Raw genomic sequence first — 26,731 nt, 5'->3', positions numbered from 1 at the left:
CTTTGTGACGGCAATTAAAATGGATCGTTTGATATAATTTTATCTCGTACTTTATTTAATACCACAAAAAATTATTCTAATTATTTACCGTATTTTACCGCAATCTCTCTAATGTCAATGTTTTGTTGATGCAAAAGCGCATCACTAAAAATGACGTACATTTCTTGTATTCACTTCTTGATATTCGCCCACCCACACGTCGAGATTTGATAAGAAAAACTATAAGTCTAGAGTTTGTGTTTATTCTAAGCACGTTTTGTTACCATATCCACCGAGTTCGGCTATGTAGCGGTCGCCGGAGTATGTGCGTAAACGCCGTTTCTCTGTGCCAATTGTTTAGTGAAGTTGTGTGATTGTGGACGGGCGTGAGCGTGCAGGACAGTTGCATACATGTTTTGTAATTAAACTGTACGCCCACTCCGTAGTCGGCTGTGGTGGTTGCTCAGTGAAGGTGATGGTAGTGAGCAGAAGTTAGAATAAGTGTGGATTGTTGTTAAAATGTCGCTTCAGAAGAGTGTGAAAAGTGCGGGAGGAGACAGGAGCGAGCAGGGTGATACGACGTCTATATGTTCTTCGGTGACGACGCAGCCGGACAGGCACGGCTTCTTCGGAGGTGCTCAGTACAGTCCAGAACCGTAAGTACATGATATAAACATCCCACCTAATATACAACGACTGTTGTGTTGTATTGACTTGTTTATCCTAAACGCCGTTCAAATAATTAGGTCATGATCATTGTTTACTATGTTTTAGAGCATAAACAAAGTTACTGTGCCAAACATAGTGCATCAAATGTATGTACTAATACAGACCTCTCTTTAAAGCAGTGGTTCTTAACCTTTTTGACATGAGGGACCACTTTAGTTAAAGTTTGTCGTGCCGGGGACCACCTCATCGGTTTACCTAAATTAGCACTCATTTCTTTATTATTTATAAAAAAAAAATGGGAATTTTTGGGTCACTTCTAGTCAAAGCTAAACGCATGTCGGCAGTTGTGTAGGTAAGTAAATGTAAATAAAGAAAAACTTGCCTATGTAGTTTTCAAATGCGCGAGCGTAGCGAGCGCGAAATTTTTATCGTACTTAAACCAAATATTACGTAAAATTTTGCCGAAACATACTTAACGTTTTGTTTGTTGACAAATGCAAAAATAAGGGCCATAATATACATAGTTTCTGAATACGCGAGCGAAGCGAAATTTTATCGGACTTAAACCAAATATTACGTAAAATTTAGCCCAAACGTACTTAACTTTTATTTGTTGACAAATGCCAAAATAAGGGCATACCGTTTCTGAATACGCGAGCGAAGCGAGCGCGAAATTTTAATTATTTTTTAAGACTCAAAACGAAAATTACGTAAAAAGTAGCCCAAACATACATTTTCATGAATGGGGGGACTAAGTACGACACACCCGATATACGTCCATGAAAACCCCCGCTCGCAAATATATAAGTCGATAAAAATTAAGTTAGATATCGTATAGTAACGTCGCGAAGCTAAGCTTCGCGGACCACTTGGAATGCCTCCAGGGACCACCAGTGGTCCGCGGACCACCGGTTAAGAACCACTGCTTTAAAGCATAATAATGAAGCTCTATTTTCTATCTGAGACTATAGATATTGATCTATAAATTCAATAACCATAGAGATGAATTAATTTGGTATGCAGACTTTAATAACAACCTTTTATGTTTGTATTACTTATTCAAAATGCTAAATTGCTAAGCATAGAGATAGAATAGAATATTTATAAAATGCTATGCCTATTTAGAAGAATGTATTAAGGCTAAGCTATTCAATTAATAGGTAAACACCAATACTCACTGCATCTTGTTAAGACTATAACCAACAAAAATTTGGGTAAGGGCTAAGCTGAGACTGACTTCTTCTTGATTCAAAGCCAAAGTAATTTTTTTTTACTAGAAATGGGCCTATATAAGCTCTTTTGAAACATCAAACTAGTTGCACGGTTCCAAAGAGTTGGTCTCATGGAGAACAACCGGCAAGATACTCCATGGAATTATTTAAAAGGAAATCATATTATTGTCAATAGTTTTCTTTTGTAGATAGATATCTACATATAAGATAGAATACCTTATTGCAAAATCAATGTTTTAAAATGTGACTACAATAATGTACAGCTACATGTCTAGATCATTGTTGTGATTAGAAAAGGTATTGTGTTTCAGCTAAGTGTTACAAATAGCAACGCCTCCCTATCAGGTTACTATGACAGGCTCACTGATTCATAAAGGATGTTAAATCATCATATAAAACTAATCTGGTACTCATGTAATTCATACAAAACAAAGATTATTGAATATTGATTTATTTTTGTGCAGAATTGAAATGATATGAATTTTGGAAATGCAATTATGTAAAAAGCTGTTTTCCCGCAGTTGCACCTGTGTTCCATGGGAATTATTTCCTGTACCAGGATAAAATATATCCCATGTTACTCGGGAAGTGCATATCTATCCATCTGTGAAAGAATTTTTCAAATCGGTTCAGTAGTTTCGGAGCCTTTAGAAACAAAAAAATGTTTACTCTTTAATATACTGTATTAGTATAGTTAAGGGCTACGTTCTGATGAAAATTTTTCTTGCACCTATATAAAAAGTAGCTATATTATTAAGAAATTTGATTCGTTCGTTTTAGCATGAACGTAAAAAGACATTTACATATAATAAATTTAAGTTTGCATGTTTGTTAGTAAAATCTTTAAAGGGTAAAATAGGTGAAAAACAATAATAAAACTTATTTACTCACAAAAAAGTTAATTACTTGATTCTATTTGAGTTGGTACTATGTTTTTTATTGTTTCAATGTCAATGTTTTGCAATTTAATGGCTATTTGTTAGCTGTCTCTTGGAATATTACAGTTTTTTAAATACCTAATTAAGTAAAAGTTGAACGAGACCAGTGTTGATGCAAGATTATCAGACTGAAAAAGAAAATGTAATTAATTTAGTTCAAAAATGAAATTAAATTGAGGTAACAACAAAATATTTGTATGTACTATCTAAGGATATCTTAGACACCAATAGCTGAAAAAAAAGGTGAAGGAAAACATCTTGTTCCTCAAGACGTTTGGCCTGGACTATTAAGTCTGAAATCACCAACCCGCATTGAGCAAGCGCGGTGATTAATGCTCAATCCTTCTCCATGTGACAGGAGGCCTGTGCCCAGCAGTAGGACGATAAAAAGGCTGTAACAGTAAGAGAAAGGATTAAGAATATTTGCATTTTATACCTGAGCTAGCTACACAAAAAGAAGATTTACCTAACACAAGCATAAGTGAAAATAATATCAATTAATTAATGTGTTTACTACTTAATTAGTGGGCATCTAGAAAAAGTTAAAACGCTCACATGAACCATTTTAATTAGTATGAATGTGTGCTAGAATACAATTAGGTACTTAACATTAAATTAATTAACATTTTGTTTTTAGTGCTTAACCGTTTTAATGGAGCATAATAAGAGCTTTTGTTACTAAATGTAGCTTACAGACAACGGTAAGACTCGCTAATATATGAGTCTGAAATTAATTGTTTTGTGAAAAAATGGTCTTTTGAAGACTTAACTGGTAAACTGGAAATTTGAGAAAATACAGTGTGAGAGATAGATACTTAGGCTTGGTTGCTATTTCAAGAAATGATTTTGGATGCAAGCCGAAAGAATTGTTTATAGGAGGTTTATTATAGTATTTTTTTAATTTATGTCAAAACAACATGAAAATTCATTTATGTCAGTTACTTTTGTGTTGTTTGTGTTTGATATAGTAAAATATTATGTTTAGTGATAGTAAACAGGAAATTATAGTATATTAAATGTTTTGAAATCAATAGTATGATGTCAAAACCTAACAGGAATTTAATTGATGAAAAAATACAAACAGCCGAATTTAGAATGTAGAAGTTAGGAGGTTTAGATATTTTTGAGTACTTTTGACCCTCCGAGGAGGGCAGTGATGCACATCAATCGCCACATTTGTTAATGACCCCTACCTTCTTAAAATGGTAAATCTGTAGGATATTGTTTTCGTAGGAGTTACAACAAAAGACCTAAAAATAAACACTTTACATACATATATTCTATGACCTTATTACTATTTACCGATTACATCTGCACTCGCGTGTACCAGCAAAAGCAATACATTGTAAAAAACGGAAGTTTTCATTTCCCAACTTCCCAGATATTGTGTCGGCTGTCGTAACCACTTGTAGCCTGTCTAGTGTGTAGTTTTTCTTACATTTATGAAACAATAAATTAAATTAGCAAAAAATTATAATGTTCTGTCTGTAATGTAGGTATTGTTCCGCGATTCCAATCTCACGTAATATTCGAAGGTGGTTAACGCAGTAAAATTGTTATCATGCATATTATGACGTGGTCATGAAGCGCAGTTGAAATATTAACTTGTATTTATAAACTACGATGTTTTTGAAGGTGACACAATGATTTTAAGAACTTCAAAATAAGATTCTTCTCTTAAGACTTTTTTAGGCACTATTATAACATCATCATCTGCCTAGCTTTTTCCCAAGCAGGTTGGGATCGGCTTCCAGTCTTACCGGATGCAGCTGAGTGCCAGTATTCACAAGGAGCGACTGCCTATCTGACCTCCTCAAAACAATAAACCTTGTTAAGACTGGTTGTCGGACTTACTGGCTTCTGACTACCCGTAACATACTGTAAAAATTACCGACATGCATGAGGGATCCAATGTGAGTGACTAATGGCCTGCCAAGTCGACCTTCAATTGTTTGCTTGCACTCGTCACCCCACTTTCTTTCACTGTCTGTTGCCATAGCTATCGTGATAAATACAGTGGTAGCTTTACCGCTGTCCCCATACTCTATCTATATCTGTTGATTTGCTTACTAAGGATAGAGTTTTAACATTAGCCCTGTACGAGTAATGTGAAATTGTTATTAACTTTATTAAGCAAAATAGCATATTGGGAACGGCCGGTAAAGGAAAAATTACTGCCTTCTCTTTGGGTCTAAAAACGTATACATATACATACATATGTATAGACGGCAAGAAGTAAATGTAGTTTTCGGAAGATTAATACAAAATGATAAGATAACATCAGGTTCCACAATATTTGAATAACAATAGCTGAGACCATTAGCTCTGTGACTCGCAAAAACAGAACCTCGTGGAGGAAAACGATCTCATTCACTTTCCCTGTTACTTAAAGATTTAGCGACCCATAGATCCCGGTGATTCAATCAAAATCAAGACTGGCATGTACCTAAAAAATATTTTACGACAAGATCTTAGCTTGAATATAGTGCTAGAACTGATCATACAAAAGAAAGCAGATCGAAGGGTGTAAACCTTAAATCTACATTAACATGACATAGCTTTGGATGATCAACTTCCAAATTGGTCGTCCAAACGATTTCAGTAACTGAAATGTCCCCGATTAAAAATTGCAATCAAAGAAAGCAGAGAAACTGCAGTGGTTCATTTGAAAGTGTGGTGGTATAATGGTAGACTATGTCAGACCAAGCCATTAAGGCCATACTGCACGTACCAATCGCCATTGTTGCAACCTAGAGTCGTAGAAACCACTCTGTTATGAATGTCTGTGGGCGGTGTGTGGATGCCTTTACCATAAATAAAGACCGTAATGAACCTTCAGTATTAATTAAAATCAAAACATTCGTTTTGATGGATCGAGTTTATGCGTGTTTACAACCTATCATTTTAGACCCGGTTATGGATACGCAATCGAAAGAAATTACAGCAATATACCAAGATATTACCAGGCCTCTGTCACTCGACGTACTTGCGAGCGATAAATGCCTACCGCTCGCTGGGTTACCGGTAGCCCCACGCGGCACAGGGCTTTCGACAGCCGCTCGCGACGCGCGCGTTTTAAAATTTTTATTAGTGGAGATATATACTCTGGCCAGTTATGTACTGTGCTTGGTTGCATGCAGATCTAGTAAAAGAAAAAATATAAAGCTTTCGTTTTTCCGTTTACCTAGAGGTGTAGACAGGTCAGTCATTGTTTATTTTTTATTAGGTTTTTAAAATTATTTAATAAACTGAAGAACTATTTTGATTTGTGTAGGTAGGAACTATTTAGAAATATTTTATACCTATGTATGAATATATATAGGTTTCTATATTTTTAAAGTAAAAATACAAATCTTCTTTGTCATTTTAAAAATAAGCGACTTTAGATACTTATACCTTATACTTAGTTATACATGCAATGATTACCGAGTTCTGGATAAAATTGGCAGTTACAAATAAGCATAACTTTGTTTCCCTATTTAATTGTAAGCGGCAACCCTACGCTCGCTGTCGGCACGGTCGCGGTCACTGAACTGTGCGCTATCGCATTGAAATAACAATCGAGCGCTGGAGCTTTTAAGGTTCATTTTCTAACGCAGCTATGAGTTTGTAGGTAGTTTGGGAACTTGTAGGTGCTTATAATAGTAGGTATGGACTTTTTTGTATGGAGTGATTTATCTGTTACGTAGTAACTATTATATAATCTGTGATATTACTTAGTTAAAAACTTAGTGTATATTTCGGTCTTCGCCTAAAAACTTTAAGACCTTCAAAAGTATATGATTCTAAAGCAAATAACACGTCAAGCAATGTAAATAAAGTTCATTTATTTTAGTAGGTGGTATTATGTACAATTGTATGTAGTGCAAAGACACCTTGAAATTAACATTTTTTATGTTTGTTAACTTTTAGTCTTACCAGTCTAGTAGCATCGGAATACACAATGTTGTTATCGACATCAAATGCTAATCCGAATGCGTCGTCCACTTCAAGAACTTTTTCTAAAGAAGTACTAGATTTCTTAATAGCGTAAATACCATCCTGAAGACATGCGTAAGCATTACCATTCTTATCAGTTGTTAAACTCCTCAACACTGGTGATTCTAGGTATAACACTGCGTCTTTAGTTCCTTTCTTTTGTGAGTACAGTCCGGTAGCATTAGAAAAGAAAATGTCGTCTTGATTATCGATAACGAACTGGTCCACTTTAGTGTCTTCCAAATCAACGAATCTTCTACCCTGTCCGTCTTCTAGAATGTACAAGAACTGTGCCGGAAACACAGAATAGTACAAAACATCTTTGAAGTATAGTGACCAAATGTTTGAGCCTTTCTCTCCAATAAGTTCAGCTTTGTTTTCGCCAAAATTGTATTTGTATATGCCGTCACTGCCACCTATGTAAACATCGTGTGTTACTTGGTCGACGGTTTGGGCGAAACCATTGCTAATATCCTCGATATTATGGAAATCCTTAGTGTTAAGGTTCAATCTTGCAGACTTGAAGAAGTCTTCATTTTCTTTGACATTGTAGCTGAAGTACAGATTGTTAGTGCTGTAGTCGACTGCCAAAAGATAAGGTCTGTCTAAACCTTCTCGAAGTGTCTCAGCATCGTAGTAAACACCATTTATCGTCACCCCAGTACATTCATTTTCTTCTTTAACAACTCCAGCTTGGGTTGAGATGAGGCCGCACAAACACAGCAGGATTACGAGTTTCATTTCCGTTCTGAAATACAATTTAAGGTTTCATCATTCGATTTTCCAATTACATAATAAACATTGAGTCATACAATCGAAAGCCGAATTGCAATGAGTAATTAGTTTTATATTTTCCGTTTAATTATAGTTCTGACCTTGGTTGTATAGTTAACACTGCAAATTGAGTTGGATCATTGGAATTAAGAGCGGGTACAATGTCATGCTAAATTGCTTTATTGGATCATTCGTTGACGTGTTCAACTCCAGATTCATTTCTCGTAATTATCCTTACTTTAGGATTATGATCTCAAACTTGTTATAGCCGATATTTCTCAGGAGTCGATTGCTATCGAACCTTTATTAACCGCTACTGCAATTGGATAACACCAGCTGCATATTCATATTATTTCACAATAAAAGCAATCGTACTGCAGTTAAGACCTATATCTGTTTATTCTAAGGTCTATAAATAGTTATTCACGGTCAAAACTATAATCATATTTATTTATTTAATTGTAGTTATTGTTAGCACTTACCGCTTCTGACTGTGGCCAAATGATAAATGAATTGATAAATAACATTGACTGGATTATCATCTCGCGTTATTATGAGATTTTTTACATCTATAGAGTTGTCAGATTTACTTTTTTTTTGCGTCATCATCATTAGCCTTTTTATCGTCCCACTTCTGGGCACTGGCCTCCTCTCACACAGAGAAGTATTGAGCGTTAATCACCACGCTTGCTTAGCACGGTTCTTTTCTATAACTAGAAATAAGCATCCTAAAGTATTCTTCTTTATAAACAAAAATACTAGAAGCTACTGATTATAGTACTATGCATATTGCTTGCTTATCTGGTTCATGCATCGGCTTCGGAAGTGGGTTACCAGTGGAAGTTATGTGGAGGTCAGAAAACTAGACACAGTGTTATCAATGAATAGGTTGAAAGGTAATATAGACCTGATTGCGGTAATAACGTTTATTGTATGAAAAATGGATCATCAATCGATGCGAAAGCAAGATTGAAGTAAGTAGTTATAAACGAAACATATATAAAGAAATACACGCTCGTTGTCATATTCGAAAATACTGTTGATGGTGCTGATAAAATGCTGTAGGTAGATGGGTTTTGAAAAGAACAATAGAATCCACCTAAACCTTTTTCAAGCTTTATTGCTTGCAACAAAAAACAAAATATTTTAAACGTCTCCACAGATTCCCTGTTCTGTTATTGTTACTATCTTCATGGCTGAGATGGCAGATCAGAGGTTATCGGAATTTTATTGAAACAAAATTTATTATTTGCCATTGAATTACCTAGACTTACAAGGATAATTTGCTGGAAATTGTTTGGACCCACAATTTGGACTTTGTATCCCGGATATGGTCTGTTAAGGGTTATTGCTATGACTTGGTTCCAATAAGGTTTAGAATGAAGTATGAATCATAGCACTAACTATTCGAGACGGTTTTAGATTGGCCACAGTTGCCTGGATTAAGATCTAAAGCGTTTCGGAATAAACTGCCAAGTTGGTCTATGGTTGAAACGGTACTGCTGAACTTGGGGTCATAGCTTTGATTTCCGTAAAGAGCAATATTATCGGGGTTTCATCAAGTTTTTTGAGCCTGGATTTCCTATTCAGCCATTTTATTTTTGTTTCGTACGCCAATGAGTTATAAAGGGTGTTGCTTTAACAGTGCTGATATTATTCCATACACATGATGATGCAGTTATTTAAAAATCATGTCCTTGGTGATGTACTGCTATTCCTCAACCCTTAGACAAACTGCCTCACTACCAGCTGGCTTATATTTATCTATCCATAACTCTAAGGGCAATCACATAAAATGTCTTTGCATCAAACACATAGACACTACTAAAAATACACGAGTCTAAAAGTGGCCGCATAGTCCATCCAGGAACTGTTTATTTTGGTGACATTACTCTTCTCCTTCCTCGTTAAAACATAGTACGTTGCTAAGTTGTTATTAATGTTACCAGAATTTTAGAATTTTATAATATTTGAGAATTTTCTTAGGCCCTCATCATCATCGAACTATTTCTTCTCCAAGAGCCTGTTCTCGTGTACAATGCATGGATATTGATGACGTTGTTCAAGATAAATTGGCTTTTACAACCCTGTATTGATTTTTGTTTTGTGGTCACATTTCCCTCTTTTATATTAATGCTAGGTAAACTAGCTTCACTTTCTTCTAATTTAGAAAGTTAAATTCAAAAGAAACTGTCTAGTTTCCTCAGCATAAGTTTCTTGTCGCTTTTTTGTTTTGTTTTGGCTGTTTATTTATTCGGTTAGAAACTGTGATCATTCTTAGAAACAAAAAATGCATGGCAAAAATAGACTCATAGTTTTCAGTAAAGTTGTGAAAAATGAGTTACCGACATTCAACTTGGAATAATGTAGGCACCTGAGTAAATATGGCTACGAGGCATCAAACGAAAGACTATGAAATTCCAGACTTTGCATAATTACGCAAAAAATATTTCTAGAAACGAAGTAATATAGTAAGTTTTTATTACAAAATGGTCATCGATTTAATCGCATGGAATGTCGTGAGAACTTCAAATTGTGAAATTAAACAATTCCCATATCGAATTGCGTTGATATTTATTTGGCTCATTTGTCTAATTACTTATTTGGTTATAATTATGCTAATACAAGGGAGTTTAAGTTTGATCAAGCGTCCAAAAGTGCTATATTTCACAATATCCGTAGTTTACATAGACGATCTGTACTCATACGATTGGAATGTGCAATCTTTATTCATGGAGATGCTTCCACTTCAAAAATCTGTTTCCAAATTAGCATGTTATAGTCATAAGCTATTTCAATAACTAGACTAGATGTTACAAGGCAAAATATAGGAGTGTCCGAAACTACTGAATCAATATTAAGAGTTCTTTCACTGTTGGTAAGCTACACTATCCTCGGGTGACATCTATCATTGGGCTTTATTTAATCCGGGATAGGGCAGAAGGTATTTTGGGATGCGGGTAAAACTGCGAGTAAAATCTATTATCATGTAAAAATGGCCATGTGTTTTGAATTTGACTAAATACTTGATTCTGGACCATTGTGATGCTTCATAGAAGGGCCTTTTTTTTGGGAAATCATCAAATGACCCCTCCCGGCGCTGTGGGTTAGCAGCGTGCGGGAGTCACACTCTTATTGACTAAAACCCATCATGTTCCTTCGTAAGCCCTTTATGTACCAGGACCGCGGTAACTCTTTCGAACAATACCGCAGCCCTTTATAAAAAGCCCTTTTATTGCATATTTGCTCATTATGTAATCTTCAAATGTAGTCCCTTGTTACCGTAATCTTAATGACGTAATGAAGTCTGCAATATCACTATCAATTTATCTCCGCCTTGGCTCTTCCTTGACAACACTTATTTTTAATGAACTTGGTTTTAATTAAACTTTAATGTCTCATTGCGATGCTATCTCTTAAATTATTCATGTTCATTTATGTATGTGTACGGTTTTAATCGGGCCTGTGGTCAAGACGTACAGAATATGATGACGTATCTCTTTACGGAGAACTAGGTGTTCCCCGCCGATTCAACCGCATTCTATTCAAACTACTTCCTATATTAGGATAAAATGTAGCCTTTGATACTCATGATGACGTGACTTCCTTTGGTATAAAAATTTTCAGTCACTTCATTACTTGCAAAGATTACCCCCTACGACATCAGAACCTTAATCCTCCTTTTACCTGGCTGCAAAGAAGGTAACCCAAAGGTTTTGATATTAAAATCTAAGAAGACTTATGGACTTACAATTTTGTAGACTTATGAACCCTTCCCATCAGTCAGTAAACGTAGCTTGTACAATGTGTCTTCCTACATCTATCTCTCTTCAATTTATCGTACTGGTATGAGGACACATGCGTTGGAATTTGTCATTAACGTAAGCATTTCCTCACGACCAGACAGCTTCGGCCCACATTTTATTGCATTACTAACTTATGCCGGCAGTTTTACCCGCGTCCCATTGGAAGCACTCCGCTCAACTAGATAAAAAGTATTCTATAGCCTTCCTCGATAAATGGGCTACCTAACTCTGAAAGATTTTTCGAATCGGTCCAGTAGTACCTGCAAAAAAACAATCCGAATTATAATGCAATGGAGTTCTACGGAGAAAAGGCGTTACATGATTTAACACAGTTACTTAACCAGGTACAACTTTTTGTAGTTAAAAGTACTTAGTGTTGGAACAAAATGGAAAGTGTGTTCGCAACAGGTGCACTTAAGTTTCGGATGGATGGGAACTTATTTCTTTGTTGTTAAGCGCATCCTGTCTATGTGTTTGTATTTGCATAAATGCGTGAGATTCTATTAGGGCTGCTTTTAAATACAGCAAAAGTCATATCTGTCAATCTGTCACTTGTCAGTTACATAAGATCAGTTTAAAAGAATAGTTCCAAATGGTACATTTCAAAACACGTTTAAAAGTTCACTCCACAAATAGTCATATCTTTTTACAATATACGGAATCCATTCAAATTCTTTTAATACCATGTCTGGTCATATGACGTATTTAACCAGTAGCCACAAATATTTGTCACGATTTATGCAATAACATCATCATTACCTCATATTCCGGTTTTGGCACCAATCAACAATGCCGTTGGACCTTGACGGTTGAGCCAAATTGGAAAAAAAGTAACTTATGTAAGTATGCTAAATGACTAATATAAAATCAGGTATTTGATGACTATTTTAGTTCAGTCACCTTTTTTATGGAAGCAAGAATGTGGTATAGAATGTAAGACCCAAGATTGACTTGGAGCAGATGATACACTTATTCGTAATCTGCGACTGATGATGGAATAGAAAAATAATGTTTGTAACAGCTCTATTAAATCAACGGGCACTGAACCGGGTTTCAAGCAATTTGTGACGAGGGTTTACAGTTGCATTGCAGTTACAGTTCCCGCAAAACTCGGTAGCAGTCTGCAACTAAATTCCGACCAGTAATTACGTGGATGTCGCTGTACCCCTTGAGATCGGTAAAGATATTTGACAAGAATGTATTATTATCTTTGTATACTTCGGCGATTATATTGTCAGGCCGGCACTATAGTTATTTGATAATAGGTGGGGAAAACTAGCTTCCCTCGTCCCGTCATAACAGCTTCGCACCCCTGGATAATGGTCACCTGTAGTCATCCTCGATATTGTGGCTAACACACAGAAAATTTTCAAATCGAATCAGTACTTCATGAAATTAGCGCGATCAATTAAACAAACCAACAAACTCTTTAGATTTATAATATCAATATAGATTAGTAAAGCATTTCGGAAGTCACGATGCACTTATACCCACATAAATCATGTTTACCGTTCTTATTTACACGAATCATGTTCTCAGGCATTGTTAATTTTGACCCTGAGAGAATTTTGACGATAACATGTGAACTGACAATGGGCGCTCGTTTGTTTTGATTGGCGGCATTATTATAATAGGTATTTAATATTTAATAATCAGTAGGCATTATGGTAATCATCCTTTTTCAATTCGATCAAGAATAAAAATTGATCGCATATTCACGCATCTCTACTTTATTCCTTAAAATGGTTTCTGCGCAGGGACCGCAAGGTACTGTGATGACAAAAAGTTTGGCGAGATCTATAGAAGGGTTATATGAATTGTAATCTGCTAGGTTGCAATTCAAAGTAGTTCGATCGATATTCAATCCGTACGTGCCTAACGGAAGTTTAAAATCTTTCATTTGAATAGTTGATTAGAATAGTTAGCACGTATTGTAATGCTACAAATATGCAATAGTTTGACTGTACGTTCTAGGGTAGATTTATTCCTTTGTAAAAGATAAGATAACCTTTCTTCTCATTTCTATGATCTTAATTTTTAAGATTATTTTTATAGCCCTACTAACTGTTTCTAGCGGTTTCACTCACACACATCCCTGTAGAACTACTTTCCTGGGTAAAAACCTGTGTCCTTTCTGAGGTTGTGTAGGTTATCTGTGAATCTTTTATTTAAATCGGTTCAGTAGCTTTGTCTTGAAAACGCATCAGACAGACTTTCTCATGTATGATACTTAAAGATTTAAGATTATCTTGACCAATCAGAAATGTAGATAGCAGTTGCTAATTTGCTAGTCCTTAAATCCAAAAACAGTATTCCATTTTTGGTGTTGTGTTTATTCTCAATACTCGTGAAGTATAATGCTCTGAAAGCAATCGTATCGAAAACCAGACGTATATAAATAACATTGAAGACTGCAACGGATGTATACAATCAGATCATTAGCTGTGAACGGGGAACTAAATAGCAGGTGTTATTGTAAGGCAGGCCGTGACAATCATGTTCCAAAATCTCCAGGCTTCTCCAGGTTGAATATTTTAATGCTATTGTGAATGGGATATTTTAAATGTTGAGAAGGAGTTGTACTACGAAGGGTGAAACATATTGCGTTAAAACTAAATGATTTGGGAACAGGGGAGGAAGAAGAAGTTTGAAGAAGTCTGAAGAATTCCTTTGTTTGGTAGGGATTACTGTTAAGATAAGTACCATCAACAGCTTTCAACACATTACTATTAAAGTAAGCGTGGAGTGGCTGGTGGCGTTAATTGAGAAATGATTTTGTAAAAATGCTGCGCAGCAGAAACCTTGTTGAGCACCCAAAAACTTGCCGAAATAAAATTAATCCGGATAAGTCCATCATTACAAAATCATATAAGTATGAAGGATGTATACAATCAGATTTCAACGTGCGTGGTCGGGCACCGTAACTGCCCAATAAAAGTAATGATCCTAATTATGCCGATTACGCCACAGCTGAATAACTGTGTTGCCTCGTATGTAAGGCATGCATATATTACGTTACACCAGATTTGGACATATCTTTCATGCATTTAGGTTCAATCGCGCGAAAAACTGCGGTATGTTGCGGTTCAGTTGATAAGATAATTACGTGTAGACCGTTCGATCAGAATAATATTGAGCGAGCATAGTTTATGGACCATAGGCGTGGATTTGTGCTCTGAATTTAGTTGTCGTTTTTCGAGAACTGTCTGTAGAAGAATTTGTCACATGGGAAATAATTCTTAGTACCTATATTCTGGAGCAAAAACTCTGTCAAATGGAATTGAAATGCGTTGCGAATGTCATTTGAATTGCGCGTGGCTTGGGCCCCATTACACAATTACTCGCTTGAGTCGTATGAGACGCGAGAGCTATGTTTTGTTACACATATCTGTCTATTATTTACAGGTAGCATTGCCAAATTGTATTGCGTACGTTCATATCTTGAAATTTTTATTAAAGGTACACGTTGATCTACTTGATACCTGTCCTCTTCAAGCTGATTTTCAAAGTTGGCTCTTCTTTTTTCTTTAAAAGACTCAATGGTCGGTTCAAAGTTAGTAAAGCGACAACCTGGAGCCTTTTAACGTCAGATTTTGTACCTGTGCTGTACCCTGTACCTGTGTCGCGACAAGCAAAATGTTTGCATAATGTCAACAGCAAAATGAAATGGAATGCGCACAAAGGTTCCGCCTGGAAGTGGTTCAGTCCTCATAAAACAATGGGAGTCGGTGTAATGAACCCCATTACACTGATTACGTGCCTTACGAGAATAATGGTTATGTTACAATAACACATACATTTGCTTCCTCATATTTCGTAATATGTGGTTCGGATTCTATGGGACATTCTATGTTATTGCGATTGGATGATGAATCATTTGCGTGTTTGTCAACTGACAGATTTGTCATATTGTTTCTGTTATTGAGTTTCTATTCGAAATCCGTTTTAATACCATTTTCATGTTTGGTTTTCTAATTTTAGTTTATCTTTCGATGTTTACTTGTCTAGGTATGATATACTTAAACTTTAATCGACTCACAGTGGTAACCTCTTCACTATCTATTTAATCAAAATCAAATTGTTTTTATTTCAAATAGGCCTTTGCAGACTCTTATGAAACGTCAAATTAATTAATTGCACGGTTCCAAAAAGTTGGTCTCATGGAGAAGAGCCGGCAAGAAACTCCATATTGACTCCATACTGAATCCTCATTGATAGCAGTACTATATACACTATATAAATCATATGTTTTCTCTATTATAACAATAACATTGGCTACGGCATACCAGATACACAGAGTTTATTGAGCTTGAAACTCAGGCTGACAGACTGGCGTGTTGTAACTACGGCCTTCGATTACTTTGCACAACTGAATCATACTGCTGTTAATTTTGTACCATTATTGTTTCCGACGCCATTTTCGTCGATGTTTTGCTCTAGTTTTGGATTTTTATGAGCTATTTTGAAATTGATTGGTTTGAAGTTGCTATGTGGAATTTTAGTTTGAGTAATGGTTTGTTTGTCATCGTAGGATGCTTATACCTAGTGCTGTTGTTTTTGCAGATTTTTTTAGATTTATAATACTAATGCGAAAGTAATTATATCTGTTGAACTTCTTGAATATATGTGAACCAAAATACATTCAACCCATTTAAATGATTTTTTACAAGAGCCTGAGTCTATAGTCCTTACTATAGACTACTTTTAACCCGGTTGCAAAAATAAGATCTCCCGTAACGTGGGTTTTCTGGCGGGTTTTAAGTCTCTAGCTTCAATCATGTCTTTACAGTCTTCCAAACTATCCTCCCATCAGAATGTTCCTCTATCAAATGTTTTGTTATTAGTTAGTCATCATTTAGCAATCCCGGGCAGCACAGGCGATGTATCGCGTAATACTATGACATCATCCGAGAGTGATAAACCTATTGAAACATTGACGCGGCTATCAGCAAATACATAGGGGAAGTGGCTTGTGGATTATCGTATCATTTATTATAAAAAAATTTGTAAAAAATACTGCTATGTGTAGTTCCCTTTTTGTTGTTGGTAGATGGAGTATCTATCTACTATCTCTACCAATTACAGCTTTTAAGAATTCAAGGGATATAGAAGTAGTCTGAAAACAGTAACCAAATCTAAACTGATAAAATTCATAACTTTTTTGTTGTATATTGTTAACGTTACTGTACATTATTACCGAGTAATTACACTGCTAAAACAATTTAAAATCAGTCTAGACATAACTACATACATTGTGAAGGTATTTCATAACCCCTCTTTGCTCCGCTCCGCTGACTGCGGACGTGAAAAAATTATATTATCACGATACCCATCTTCCGACTTATGCAAAACGAATGCAATTTCACAACTAATTGTGAGGTCAAATACCAGTGGTTTAGTGACCTCAGCCCAAGGATTCTGACGTTTAATTAGACCTACATTGAGGCAGGCACGTGGCACTGACATGGAGAATTGAGAATCTCAAGAATTTTATGATTTGAAGAGTTTCAATCCTGGAGAGTAACTTTCTTGAGTGTAAATAATATTGATTCTGAATAAGTAAAAATGTTGAAGTTTTGGCTTCATATTGGTAATTATATTACCTTTTTCATGTTTTCCTCTGCGAAATCCAAAAAAGTCATAAGGGGAAAAGGTCATAAGCGCAAATGCACGATGACGTAAAACAATTGCTGTATTGTTCAGTAATTTTTCATGTTCACGTCAGTTTCAGTCTGGGTTACTTGAGGTCGAATGCGAAAAGGATCGAAATACTAAATAAAGATTCATGAAGGAATGTCTCTGATTTACTAAAGTAGGAACAGTTAATGAAGGTAGGTACTAGGATTTAGGCTCTCTGTCAAAAGCAATGCATCTGTGAGGCTTCTTTGGTATTTTCTGATCTTCTTATCGAGCGAGTTGCAGGTTTAATCACCTAACAAGTCCTAGTGTCAGAGAGAGTGCGGCCCTGGTACATAAAAGGCCTATGACGGAACACGACGATTTTAGTCAGTAAGAGTCTGACACTCCCTCACCGCTGCTAACCCACAGCGGGAGGGGTCATTTGATGATTTTACGTCGCTAAAAAAAAAAAAAGGATCTCTGACATGGATTGTAACCGGGCTTGATAGTTTCTTAACCCCACCAAGCTGTTTTGGCCCGACCCGGGAATCGAACCTCGTGCATGGTCTATTGTTTGTTGAAGTATTGTTGATTGAAGGACTTCCTATGAATCATAAGAGTCAAAGAACGCAGAATAAAATCTCTTTCAAAATAACAATAATAAAAGACCCAGTTCTGTTATCAGTTATCACGCATTTTGATACAAAGATAAAGTTTTTATCACCACAAGCGTAGCGTGGTTAGACACTATAAATACAGAGTAGGAACTGCTATAGTTATTTAGTAATGAAAAATATGGATTTGCTATTTTTGCTGGATATAAATCGCACGAAAAGTTCGCGTTTGCAACATCAATCACTCTGACGGATGGGATCCTAATTTTATAGTTATAGTTGCGATGCCTTTTTCATTGCTCGTGACGTCATACATTTGGGATATTATTCCTTCATGTTTTCATGCTGTATTTCTTCTTATATCTTATTGGGTAGTATTTAAACGCAAATCAAAAAATATCAATTTTCCATGCAATAAGATTCCGAATTCCCATCAAAATTACTGATTGCACAGCAAAATATTCAACTCAAAATATCACTAAACACACTACAATTTATTTTCGCAGCGTACAGCGATTTTTCCTAAAGCAAAAGCTTTTTCATCAATGCATAGCTAACAATCTTAATGCACATTATACATGTTAACTCTTTTTCTTTTAAATATAGCTTCTATTTTTATATTACTTACAGCAGTTTTTCTGAATAAAACAGCATTTTATTAGTCACAGTCATCTTATTATTTATTAATTACCACATAATGAGATCAGCAAAAAAATATAAAATTAAAGAGAGAGCGAAAAAGAGCTCGTGGCTAAGTCAAAGCCGCGCGGATCGATCGATCATAAGGTTAAGCAACGCTTGGCGCGGTCGGTCCGTGGATGGGTGACCATCTTGTCATAATGAGTTCTTCCGTGTTTCGGATGGCACGATAAACTGTAGGTCCCGGCTGCCATTTAAACATCTTTGGTAGTCGTTACGGGTAGTCAGAAGCCAGAAAGTCTGACAACCAGTCTTACCAAGGGGTTCGGGTTGCCCAGGTAACTGGGTTGAGGAGGTCAGATAGGCAGTCGCTCCTTGTAAAACCCTGGTACTCAGCTGCATCCGGTTAGACTGGAAGCCGACCCCAACATAGTTGGGAAAAGGCTAGGCAGATGATAAATACAAAATTGTCATTTATTGAATTATTAATAAGCGTCCACGCTTCCTTGTTTGCTAATAGGCACTTTTTAGTCATTGTCAGTATTTCCCTTTGGCATACATTTCATATAAGTAGTCATTAAAAGGCAGAACTATCATATTTCGGAATGTTTATACTCAGAATCATCCTTTGGCATAGTTTTGAAATTTTTATTTTCCTGTAAGAAGCATGCAAACAAGCCTGAAGCATGCAAGCAGGCATGCAGCATGTAAGCAGGCATGCAACATGGAAGTAAGCATGCAACATGCAGCAAGCATGGCTTCTGTCACGGCTCCGGGGCGCTTCGTGGCTCCGGCGGTCCCATGCGAGCTTATCGTCGCAGATGGTTTTCACGCTCACCACCGCAGCTCGCAGGCCGCCTCGCCCCTCCGCGCCTACGCGGTTTTGAATTGCACTCTAGGGGTAGGGCAAACAAGACTACGTGGAGTCGGTTTTGCAGCGATTCGTTTTCGTTACTAGCTTAAATTTTTCAGTTAATTTGTTCTGCTTTTAGAAATAATGCAATGTGACAGGATTTTTTTGTTATAATAATCATAAAATTTGCCGAGCATGGCTTCTTGAAAATTAAGACAAATATGATGAACAGGTTTTGTTGTACTTACTGGTTAATAGGTATGGGACTGGGATAGTTATTTTGCTATGAAATATGGAAAGTTTGCTGTTCAGATGAAGAAATTATAGGACATGATCTTACTCTCATTAAATCTAATCCAAGTTTCTTCTAGATAGTTACGGATTCAATGATAACCAAGAATTTTATTACAAATCTATCGGTTTGATCTTTCAAGAATTATAGTTTTAAGTCAGTATCAAAAAACAACATGCAGTTAACTTAATGTTGATGTTTCAAAATGACCCAGTTGATAATATGAAACTTTACCACCTCGGCGTGCTATTTTGATAAACGCCACTGTAAAGATACGGCGTTTATTTAAAATTCAGTGTCAAATTGATAAAATGCTGCATCATTGTTATTTTTGCTGCCAGTTACAAAAAATACTTGTGAACGCTTATTTTTTATTTCTCCTATATCCTCATCTGTGGCTAGGTATGCAAACTTTTTAGTTTTACCTTTTTTGGTTGGACTTTATTGTTGTAAAGATCTTTCGAGCTTTGCTTCCCTGGTACTTTAACCAAAACTAACGTCTACCAGCTTCTATATGGCTATATGGCAATCAAAACAGAATCCTGTAGGATTTTATGCACTTTTGGAATTTTGGTAGGGTTTCTTAAAAAGCGTTAAATTAGTTTTGAAAGGGTAGTGAATACTCTTCTCATACAAATGCAATTTCCCTCAGTCATGAAACATTTATCATTATATCCAAAATATCTTACTCTTGATACTGACACCTTACATTAAACAAAATAGAAATTAATAGAATATTCGACACCTCGACTGGAAACACCTAATTAGTTGTTGTAATCATGTAGACAACCTAATTGGATTGCATGGCTAATGCGCAGTCGAGTAGGTATCATAACTTGTGACGACTGGTTAACGACTGTCTAGCTATTATTTTAACAGCTGGTTAAAGTTTAACATGTTAATTTGTGAAGAATGTTGAGACCCCTAATGTACGCTGCTATTTATACGATATTATAAAAGACAAATTTTTTTTGTGTTGAATTCAGACGAAACTAACTAAGCTATGAATGCACCTTGAAAATAATTCGGTGGAAAACTAGCAGTGTTGTAACAAAAAAGGTTTTACAGACGTTTGATACGTGCTTACAACATTTTCATAAACGTCTGTAGCAGCAAAACCAGCCTACTTCGAACAAAATTAGACTAGAAACTTTTTGCCTCCCAATCATTCTTGAAAAGTTATCTAAAGGATTCCAGTCATAGCTGCGGAGATTGAACGTCGAAGTAAAAAACGCACGTCCGTCAGTTCAAGCCGCGACTAATTCTAACGCCCGGCGACTGAGCGTGTTTTTTTTATTTCCTTTATGGTTCTGAATTCCTGTTGGCAGGCATGCGGATGACTGGCATGTCGGAAAATTGATTGAAAACTATTTTAATTTGAGTGGCGATCGGATAAAGCACGTTTGGTTTGATCATTATTGGATTTTAGTAAAGCAAAGAATTGCTTTGGCTTGGTAGCCTGAAAACATTTCCTGTCGATGTTTAATAACTAATATTACTTTAACCTTATTATACTAATATCTTTTGTGAATGTTAGGCCTGGATTCCACCACTTTAAATCCTGATATGGTTTATTACAATTTGAGCAGCCTTATTATATAATTTGGATCGAAAAAGTCATTCGTTTTGCTTTTAATCTTTATTGATACATCCGTAAAAATTTTACTACCTATGTTTTATTGGAAGAGTAACTGTTTTATCTGTATTAAGTACCTAAACATTGTGATTGCAACAATAATACTCTTGTCTCAAAACCCTCTCGTAAATAGTCTCAAATATTAATCAGCATACAGTCATTGAAAGAACAATTGATAAAGGGCCTTAAAGCCGTATACTAAAGGTGTATATTTCGTTGTTGCAGCAAAAGGACTGTATCGCCGAGCACGATACTAAAGCGGGAACAGAAATGGCTGCGAATGCTCAACAATTGGGAGGCCTTCATGAGCAAGAACTACAAGAAAGTTAGGGAGAGGTGTCGAAAAGGTACGTACGAGAAATATTTATTTTCCATAGTGCTGAAATTTTGAGGAGAGAAAGACCTAAGAAAACACAGATGGATTGCCTGAAAGACGACATGAATAAGAAGGGAGTTAGTGTCAGTATGACCGGTGATAGGGAAAAAATGGAAGAGGATGACATATTGCGCCGACCCCAAATAAAATTGGGAACGGGGCAGGAAGAAGAAGTGCCGAAATTTTTGATGCCTAAACCAGCCTTTCATGTATACAGAGAGATCCTAGTGCCTACTTGGCCCTTCTGGGTATTTCCATTTCACGCCTCACTCGTGGTTCGTTAATTTTGTCTATCCTTGCTAACTTGGGGCAAAGTTATTTAGCGAGAACTGTGTTTCGTATTTTTCTGATCTCTGACATCTGTCAATCATCATAAATCTTTGTCATATTATGTTATCTATTCATGTTATCTATTCATTTATCCTTCTTCCCCTATTCCAATTTTACTTAGGACCAACGCAGCATGTCTTTCTTCTTCCATACGATACTTGTGTTGGTACTAGATCTCATCTCACAATTTTATGAACAATCTTAAGAAGGTGCACATGTAATGCGAAACTCTTGTCTTCGCAAGATGTCACAATACTCGTAAATGCGTGTGCGTCGACTGTGACTCCTGACATAGATTTGGTAAACGTCCGCGGTGCTGATGAAAACAGGATCCAAGTAAAGATAGTCTTTAAAATGTTTTACTTTTAAAGACACTGCCCCTCAAACTGTTACTCAAATCAATTCGTAAATACGAATACGCAGCAAAATTACTCTTTATATCGAACATTTTTTTGTGTTGAGTAAGGGCAATCCATTTCTATTATAAAGTTTGTGAGGTTGTTGGTTCAAACCAGGATTTCTTAAGCTAGATACTAGGTTCATAGAGAGATTGCATAGGCTATATTCGGGTACTGAAAATTCCGTCAGTGTAGAAGTCCATGGAAGTCGTTTTTACCATTCTAGAAAGTAATTCCCATGCACCCCTAAACAGCAAACTATCTCATTCCAGGCATACCAGCGTCAGTTCGTCCTAAAGCCTGGCTATACCTGTGCGGAGGTCAGCTGCTTCTGGAGAAGCATCCGAACGAATACGAGGAGCTGCTACAGGCACCAGGCGACCCCAAGTGCATGGAGGATATCAGGAAAGACCTCCACAGACAGTTCCCTTACCACGAGATGTTTATACGAGAAGAGGGGCTGGGGTGAGTAATGTTGTTACTGTATTAACGACCTTGTTGGCGCAATGGTCACCATGCCGGACTGCCGAACTGAAGGACCTGGGTTCAATTCCCGGTGAGGTCAACATTTGTGTGATGAGCGTGTTTGTTGGCTGTGGTTTGGATGTTGAAAATTTATTTATAAGCACCCATGTATATAAAGTATATGTAGTTTATCACCCATAACAGAAGCTGATAAATAGCTAACCATGGGGCTAACCGACCGTGTGAGAAGGTGACGCAATATTTATTTATTTCGAGCTGTCATAAATATACCTACTGCTGAATTTAGGTCTAGAAAGGATCTCTTATATAAAGTACTGATGGCTTGGCGAGGAAACTTAGGTCGTCCGTTTTCCAGAATAAGTTAAGTAAGGTATGTCTCATAAGATTAGTTCAAGCTATCTATATTAGTTAAGTATGCGGGCGAGAATAAGGATTCCTAATCGTATGTGGTATATATGTATAACCCATAGTTTTTCTTGATATGGGCCCTATTGTCGCAGTTGATTCAGTAAAGGCAGGGAGGTTACGTTTTCGAATAATTAATAACACTTTATAACATACTTAATAGTTGTATACGTAGCCATTCGCCAATATATTTTGGGCTCACTGCCACAAGATTATCCAAAATTACACATTGGTTTGTTTTTGAAAAAATTGACACTATACTACTCTAGAAAGTCACATTTTCAATAAAAAATCGTATAGAAATATTGCCAATTAAGTAAAAATTTCAACACTTGGCAAAATTCCAGCAAAAAGCAATCTATAACATATTAAATTAGCCGCAAGATCAAAACAAAACAACACATGTTCAAGACAGCTTAGAAACAATATTAATTCTGTCTATATTGTTTGTTTACTTTCGTTTTGTTGCCAACTGCATCTTCACGGGAAACTTGGAAGATTGCCATTTGGAGTGACACAACTACATAATATTATTGTTGTTATCGAATAACTGTAATAGATTTTAAATGTATTCCTTTTCCCTATGTGTTAAATTAGCTAGTTGTATCTATGACTGATCCATAATATTACTCTTACTATATACGTGCTGTTTTGAATGTTTTCCAGTACCTTTTAGGTAGATCTTATTTAAAACATTGCTCGTGTATATCAAGGTTTCTTTTCTCAATTTGCAAACACATACCACCTTATTATAAAACGTGGTTTTTAGAAGAACCCGCTTTAGCTTTAGTCCACTGATTTTGTTCGGGACGGTGGTTTAAAGGTGGTACAAAAGCTGGTACTTTATTTAAACCACGGTTGATAATAAGGTGGTTTTCCACACCAACAGAGATAAATATTATACTTGCAAGTTGGTAGTATTAGTAAGTATTACCAGTATACAAAAAACTATCTAAAGAGAATCTTCTATTTACTGAGTAGGTATAAAAAAATCGCCACGACCGATTCTCTCCTCTTTTGCAGTCAAGTTGTCACTTCAAATGGCTTTTGTATTTACAACTTTAGTATTAGTAATAAAATAAAATTGCAAGCTAAATTGTTAACACTTTTATCATTCGATGGGCGTGCAGGCCCCGTCTTTGTGGTTAGGTTAGGGACAGTCCGTAGTATGACTAACCGCATGTTATCATATTTATAACGTCATACGTATGACGTATTTGTGAACTGTTTTATATTGATGTTTTTGTTATTTTGTTAATGACTGTTTGTGGTTCGAGCTTTAGATATAGGGTATTATTTGTTATGACCTGTTACACTAAATAAATTATTCACAAACAAACAAGATTTTACACTGGGTTGCAAAAAAAAACTTTTTACTAAATCGATAAATTCGATTTCAATTACACTTACCTAAAACCTTCTGCTAAGTCTAGAAATACCATGCTTAAATTGCATCAAAATCGTATCAGCCAAACATGAGATAAATATACATCCATGCAGGTCAAACTTAGGACCTTCCTTTTTATTGTTAATTAATAACTTACCATGGGGCTAACTAACCGTGTGTGAAAAGTTGTCCCGACATTGTTTGTCACTGGCTTTCTATTAAAGTAGGTTACTAAAACATTGGATAAAGACACTGCATACATATACATAGTTACCTATTTATCAAATGCATAAGCAGTTTATTTGGAAAATTGGAATGCAAGAACTTACCTTAGCCATAAATCCTATGTTCTTTTCAGGCAACAGGAGCTGTTCTCAGTGCTCAAAGCGTACTCGGTGCTGAACCCGAAAGTGGGGTACTTCCAGGCGCAGGCGCCGGTGGCCGCCTTCCTTCTCATGCACATGCCGGCCGTGCAAGCCTTCTGGTGCCTCGTCAGCATCAGCGATAAGTACCTCAGCGGCTACTATAATCCGGGACTTGAGGTAAGGAATCATCATCATCCTCCGAGCCTTTTTCCCAACTGTGTTGGGGTCGGCTTCCAGTCTAACTGGATGTAGCCGAGTACCAGTGCTTTACAAGGAGCGACTGCCCTTTCTGACCTCCTCAACCCAGTTACCCGGGCAACCCAATACCCCTTGGTTAGACTGGTGTCAGACTTACTGGCTTCTGACTACCCGTAACGACTGCAAAGGATGTAAGGTAAGGAATAGTTCCCGAAGTAGGGTATGATTATGGAATACAAAATGTTGTATGCTTATTCAAGGATCCCAACATATGTGATGATGTTGTCCTCCTAGCCGGCCACGGCGGTTGTTCTCGTATAAGGAGATTAGCCAACTGCGCGGGACATATTATAATGCACAAGCATTTGCGCAGACACAAGTGTACTCACTATTCCTTCACTCTCTGCATCCGATGGGACGGTAATCCGACACGACCGGAAAGAGGTCAGGCGCAGGACCGACATTTACGTGCTCTCCGATACACAGGTGTATCAATTACAAATTTCCAGGCTTCGGGCTGCTTTGTGCAAGTTTCGACGTAAGTAGTAAAGGCTGAAGATGATGATACTATAACTGCATTTTTGGTTCCAGGTGCTACAACGCGACGGCGACATCCTCCACGCGCTGCTCCGTCGCACGGCCCCAGCAGTGCACCGGCACCTCGTGAAGCACAAGGTGGAGCCGGTGCTGTACGCCACCGAGTGGTTCCTGTGCGCGCTCACCCGCACGCTGCCCTGGGACAGCCTGCTGCGGGTGTGGGACTGCTTCCTCTGCGAGGGAGTCAAGGTACCTACACTAACGCACCTGACACAGAAGGACCCTACGTGTCACAAGGCGCAGGCTTCTTTAAGACAGGAAACATCATCACTCATATTCGAAATGGATTGTCGATTTTAGGGTTCAGACTTCAGACCAGATTGTCAGCTTCCATTAGTGCTAAAGACATACAGCCTTACAAAAAACGTTGTCTAAAAAAAGGGTGGCTGCAAAATGGACCTTATTTCAACGTCAGATTATGACGTCATTTTTTAAGACAAGTGTCCGCTTAAAAGTTTTTGTGGTACGACTAATATTGTTTATTCACATAGATCTATCTATCTTCCCGCAGGTGCTATTCAAAGCGGCGCTCGTAATCCTGGCCGGAGCCCTAGGGCCGGCGAAGGTGCGCAAGCGGGCCTGCGGGCTGTGCGAGACGCTAGAGGTGCTCCGCCACCCGCCCGAGCCGGTGCTGGGGGAGGACTACCTGATGTACCACATGCAGCGTCTCAACTTGACTGAGGAAGACTTCGAGTTTGAGCACCAGCGTCAGACCGCTAGGCGACGGGCCATGCCTAATAGAAGGTACGTTTTATAATGGTCATGTCATCATCCTACGAGCCTTTTCCCAACTATGTTGGGATCAGATTCAGCTGAGTACCAGTGTTTTACAAGGAGCGACTGCTTATGTGAAACCTTCTCAACCCAGTTACCTGGGCAATCCAATACCCCTTGGTTAGACCGGTGACAGATTTACCGGCTTCTGACTACCAGTAATGACTGTCAAGGATGTTCAATAACAGTGACAATTATTAGTGTCCAAGAGATATACTTAGAAAGTACATACAAACTTAGAAAAAGTTGTATTGGTACTTGCCTGACCTTGAATCGAATCTTTACCCACTAGGGCACCAGGACTTTAATAATGATCATTTGAACTTTCATTCAATGAAGACATTTTGAACATTTTTAGCAGTCGTTACATGTACTCAGAAGCCATA

At 37.1% G+C, this 26,731-nt stretch overlaps 2 protein-coding genes across 2 annotated transcripts in view; one reads left to right on the top strand and one right to left on the bottom strand.

Moving 5' to 3' along the window:
• Positions 1 to 142: 142 nt before the first annotated feature.
• The window catches only part of LOC110380192 (TBC1 domain family member whacked), a 33,056-nt gene continuing 6,467 nt past the window's right edge, over positions 143 to 26,731 (top strand). The window contains exons 1-6 of the mRNA XM_021340091.3: positions 143 to 635; positions 21,255 to 21,376; positions 22,406 to 22,598; positions 24,770 to 24,953; positions 25,566 to 25,760; positions 26,083 to 26,315. Of these exons, the coding sequence (XP_021195766.1) occupies positions 499 to 635; positions 21,255 to 21,376; positions 22,406 to 22,598; positions 24,770 to 24,953; positions 25,566 to 25,760; positions 26,083 to 26,315 (1,064 nt within the window). The 5' untranslated portion in view covers positions 143 to 498. The remainder of the gene's footprint in view (positions 636 to 21,254; positions 21,377 to 22,405; positions 22,599 to 24,769; positions 24,954 to 25,565; positions 25,761 to 26,082; positions 26,316 to 26,731) is intronic.
• LOC110380193 (ommochrome-binding protein) lies at positions 6,626 to 8,183 on the bottom strand. Its single transcript, XM_021340093.3, has 2 exons — positions 8,053 to 8,183; positions 6,626 to 7,544 (listed from the first exon to the last, which is right to left on the bottom strand). Exon 2 carries the CDS (start codon positions 7,535 to 7,537, stop codon positions 6,701 to 6,703), a length of 837 nt encoding a protein of 278 aa, XP_021195768.3. The 5' UTR covers positions 7,538 to 7,544; positions 8,053 to 8,183; the 3' UTR covers positions 6,626 to 6,700.

This window comes from Helicoverpa armigera, chromosome 22, assembly GCF_030705265.1.
Source record: "Helicoverpa armigera isolate CAAS_96S chromosome 22, ASM3070526v1, whole genome shotgun sequence".
NCBI classification, from domain to species: domain Eukaryota; kingdom Metazoa; phylum Arthropoda; class Insecta; order Lepidoptera; family Noctuidae; genus Helicoverpa; species Helicoverpa armigera.
The sequence above is the reverse complement of the archived record's forward strand: the minus strand, read 5'-3'. Positions and strand labels throughout refer to the sequence as shown.

Coding starts and splice junctions, on each gene's coding strand:
- LOC110380193 (XM_021340093.3), bottom strand. CDS start 7,537: ATGAAACTCGTAATCCTGCTGTGTTTGTGCGGCCTCATCTCAACCCAA.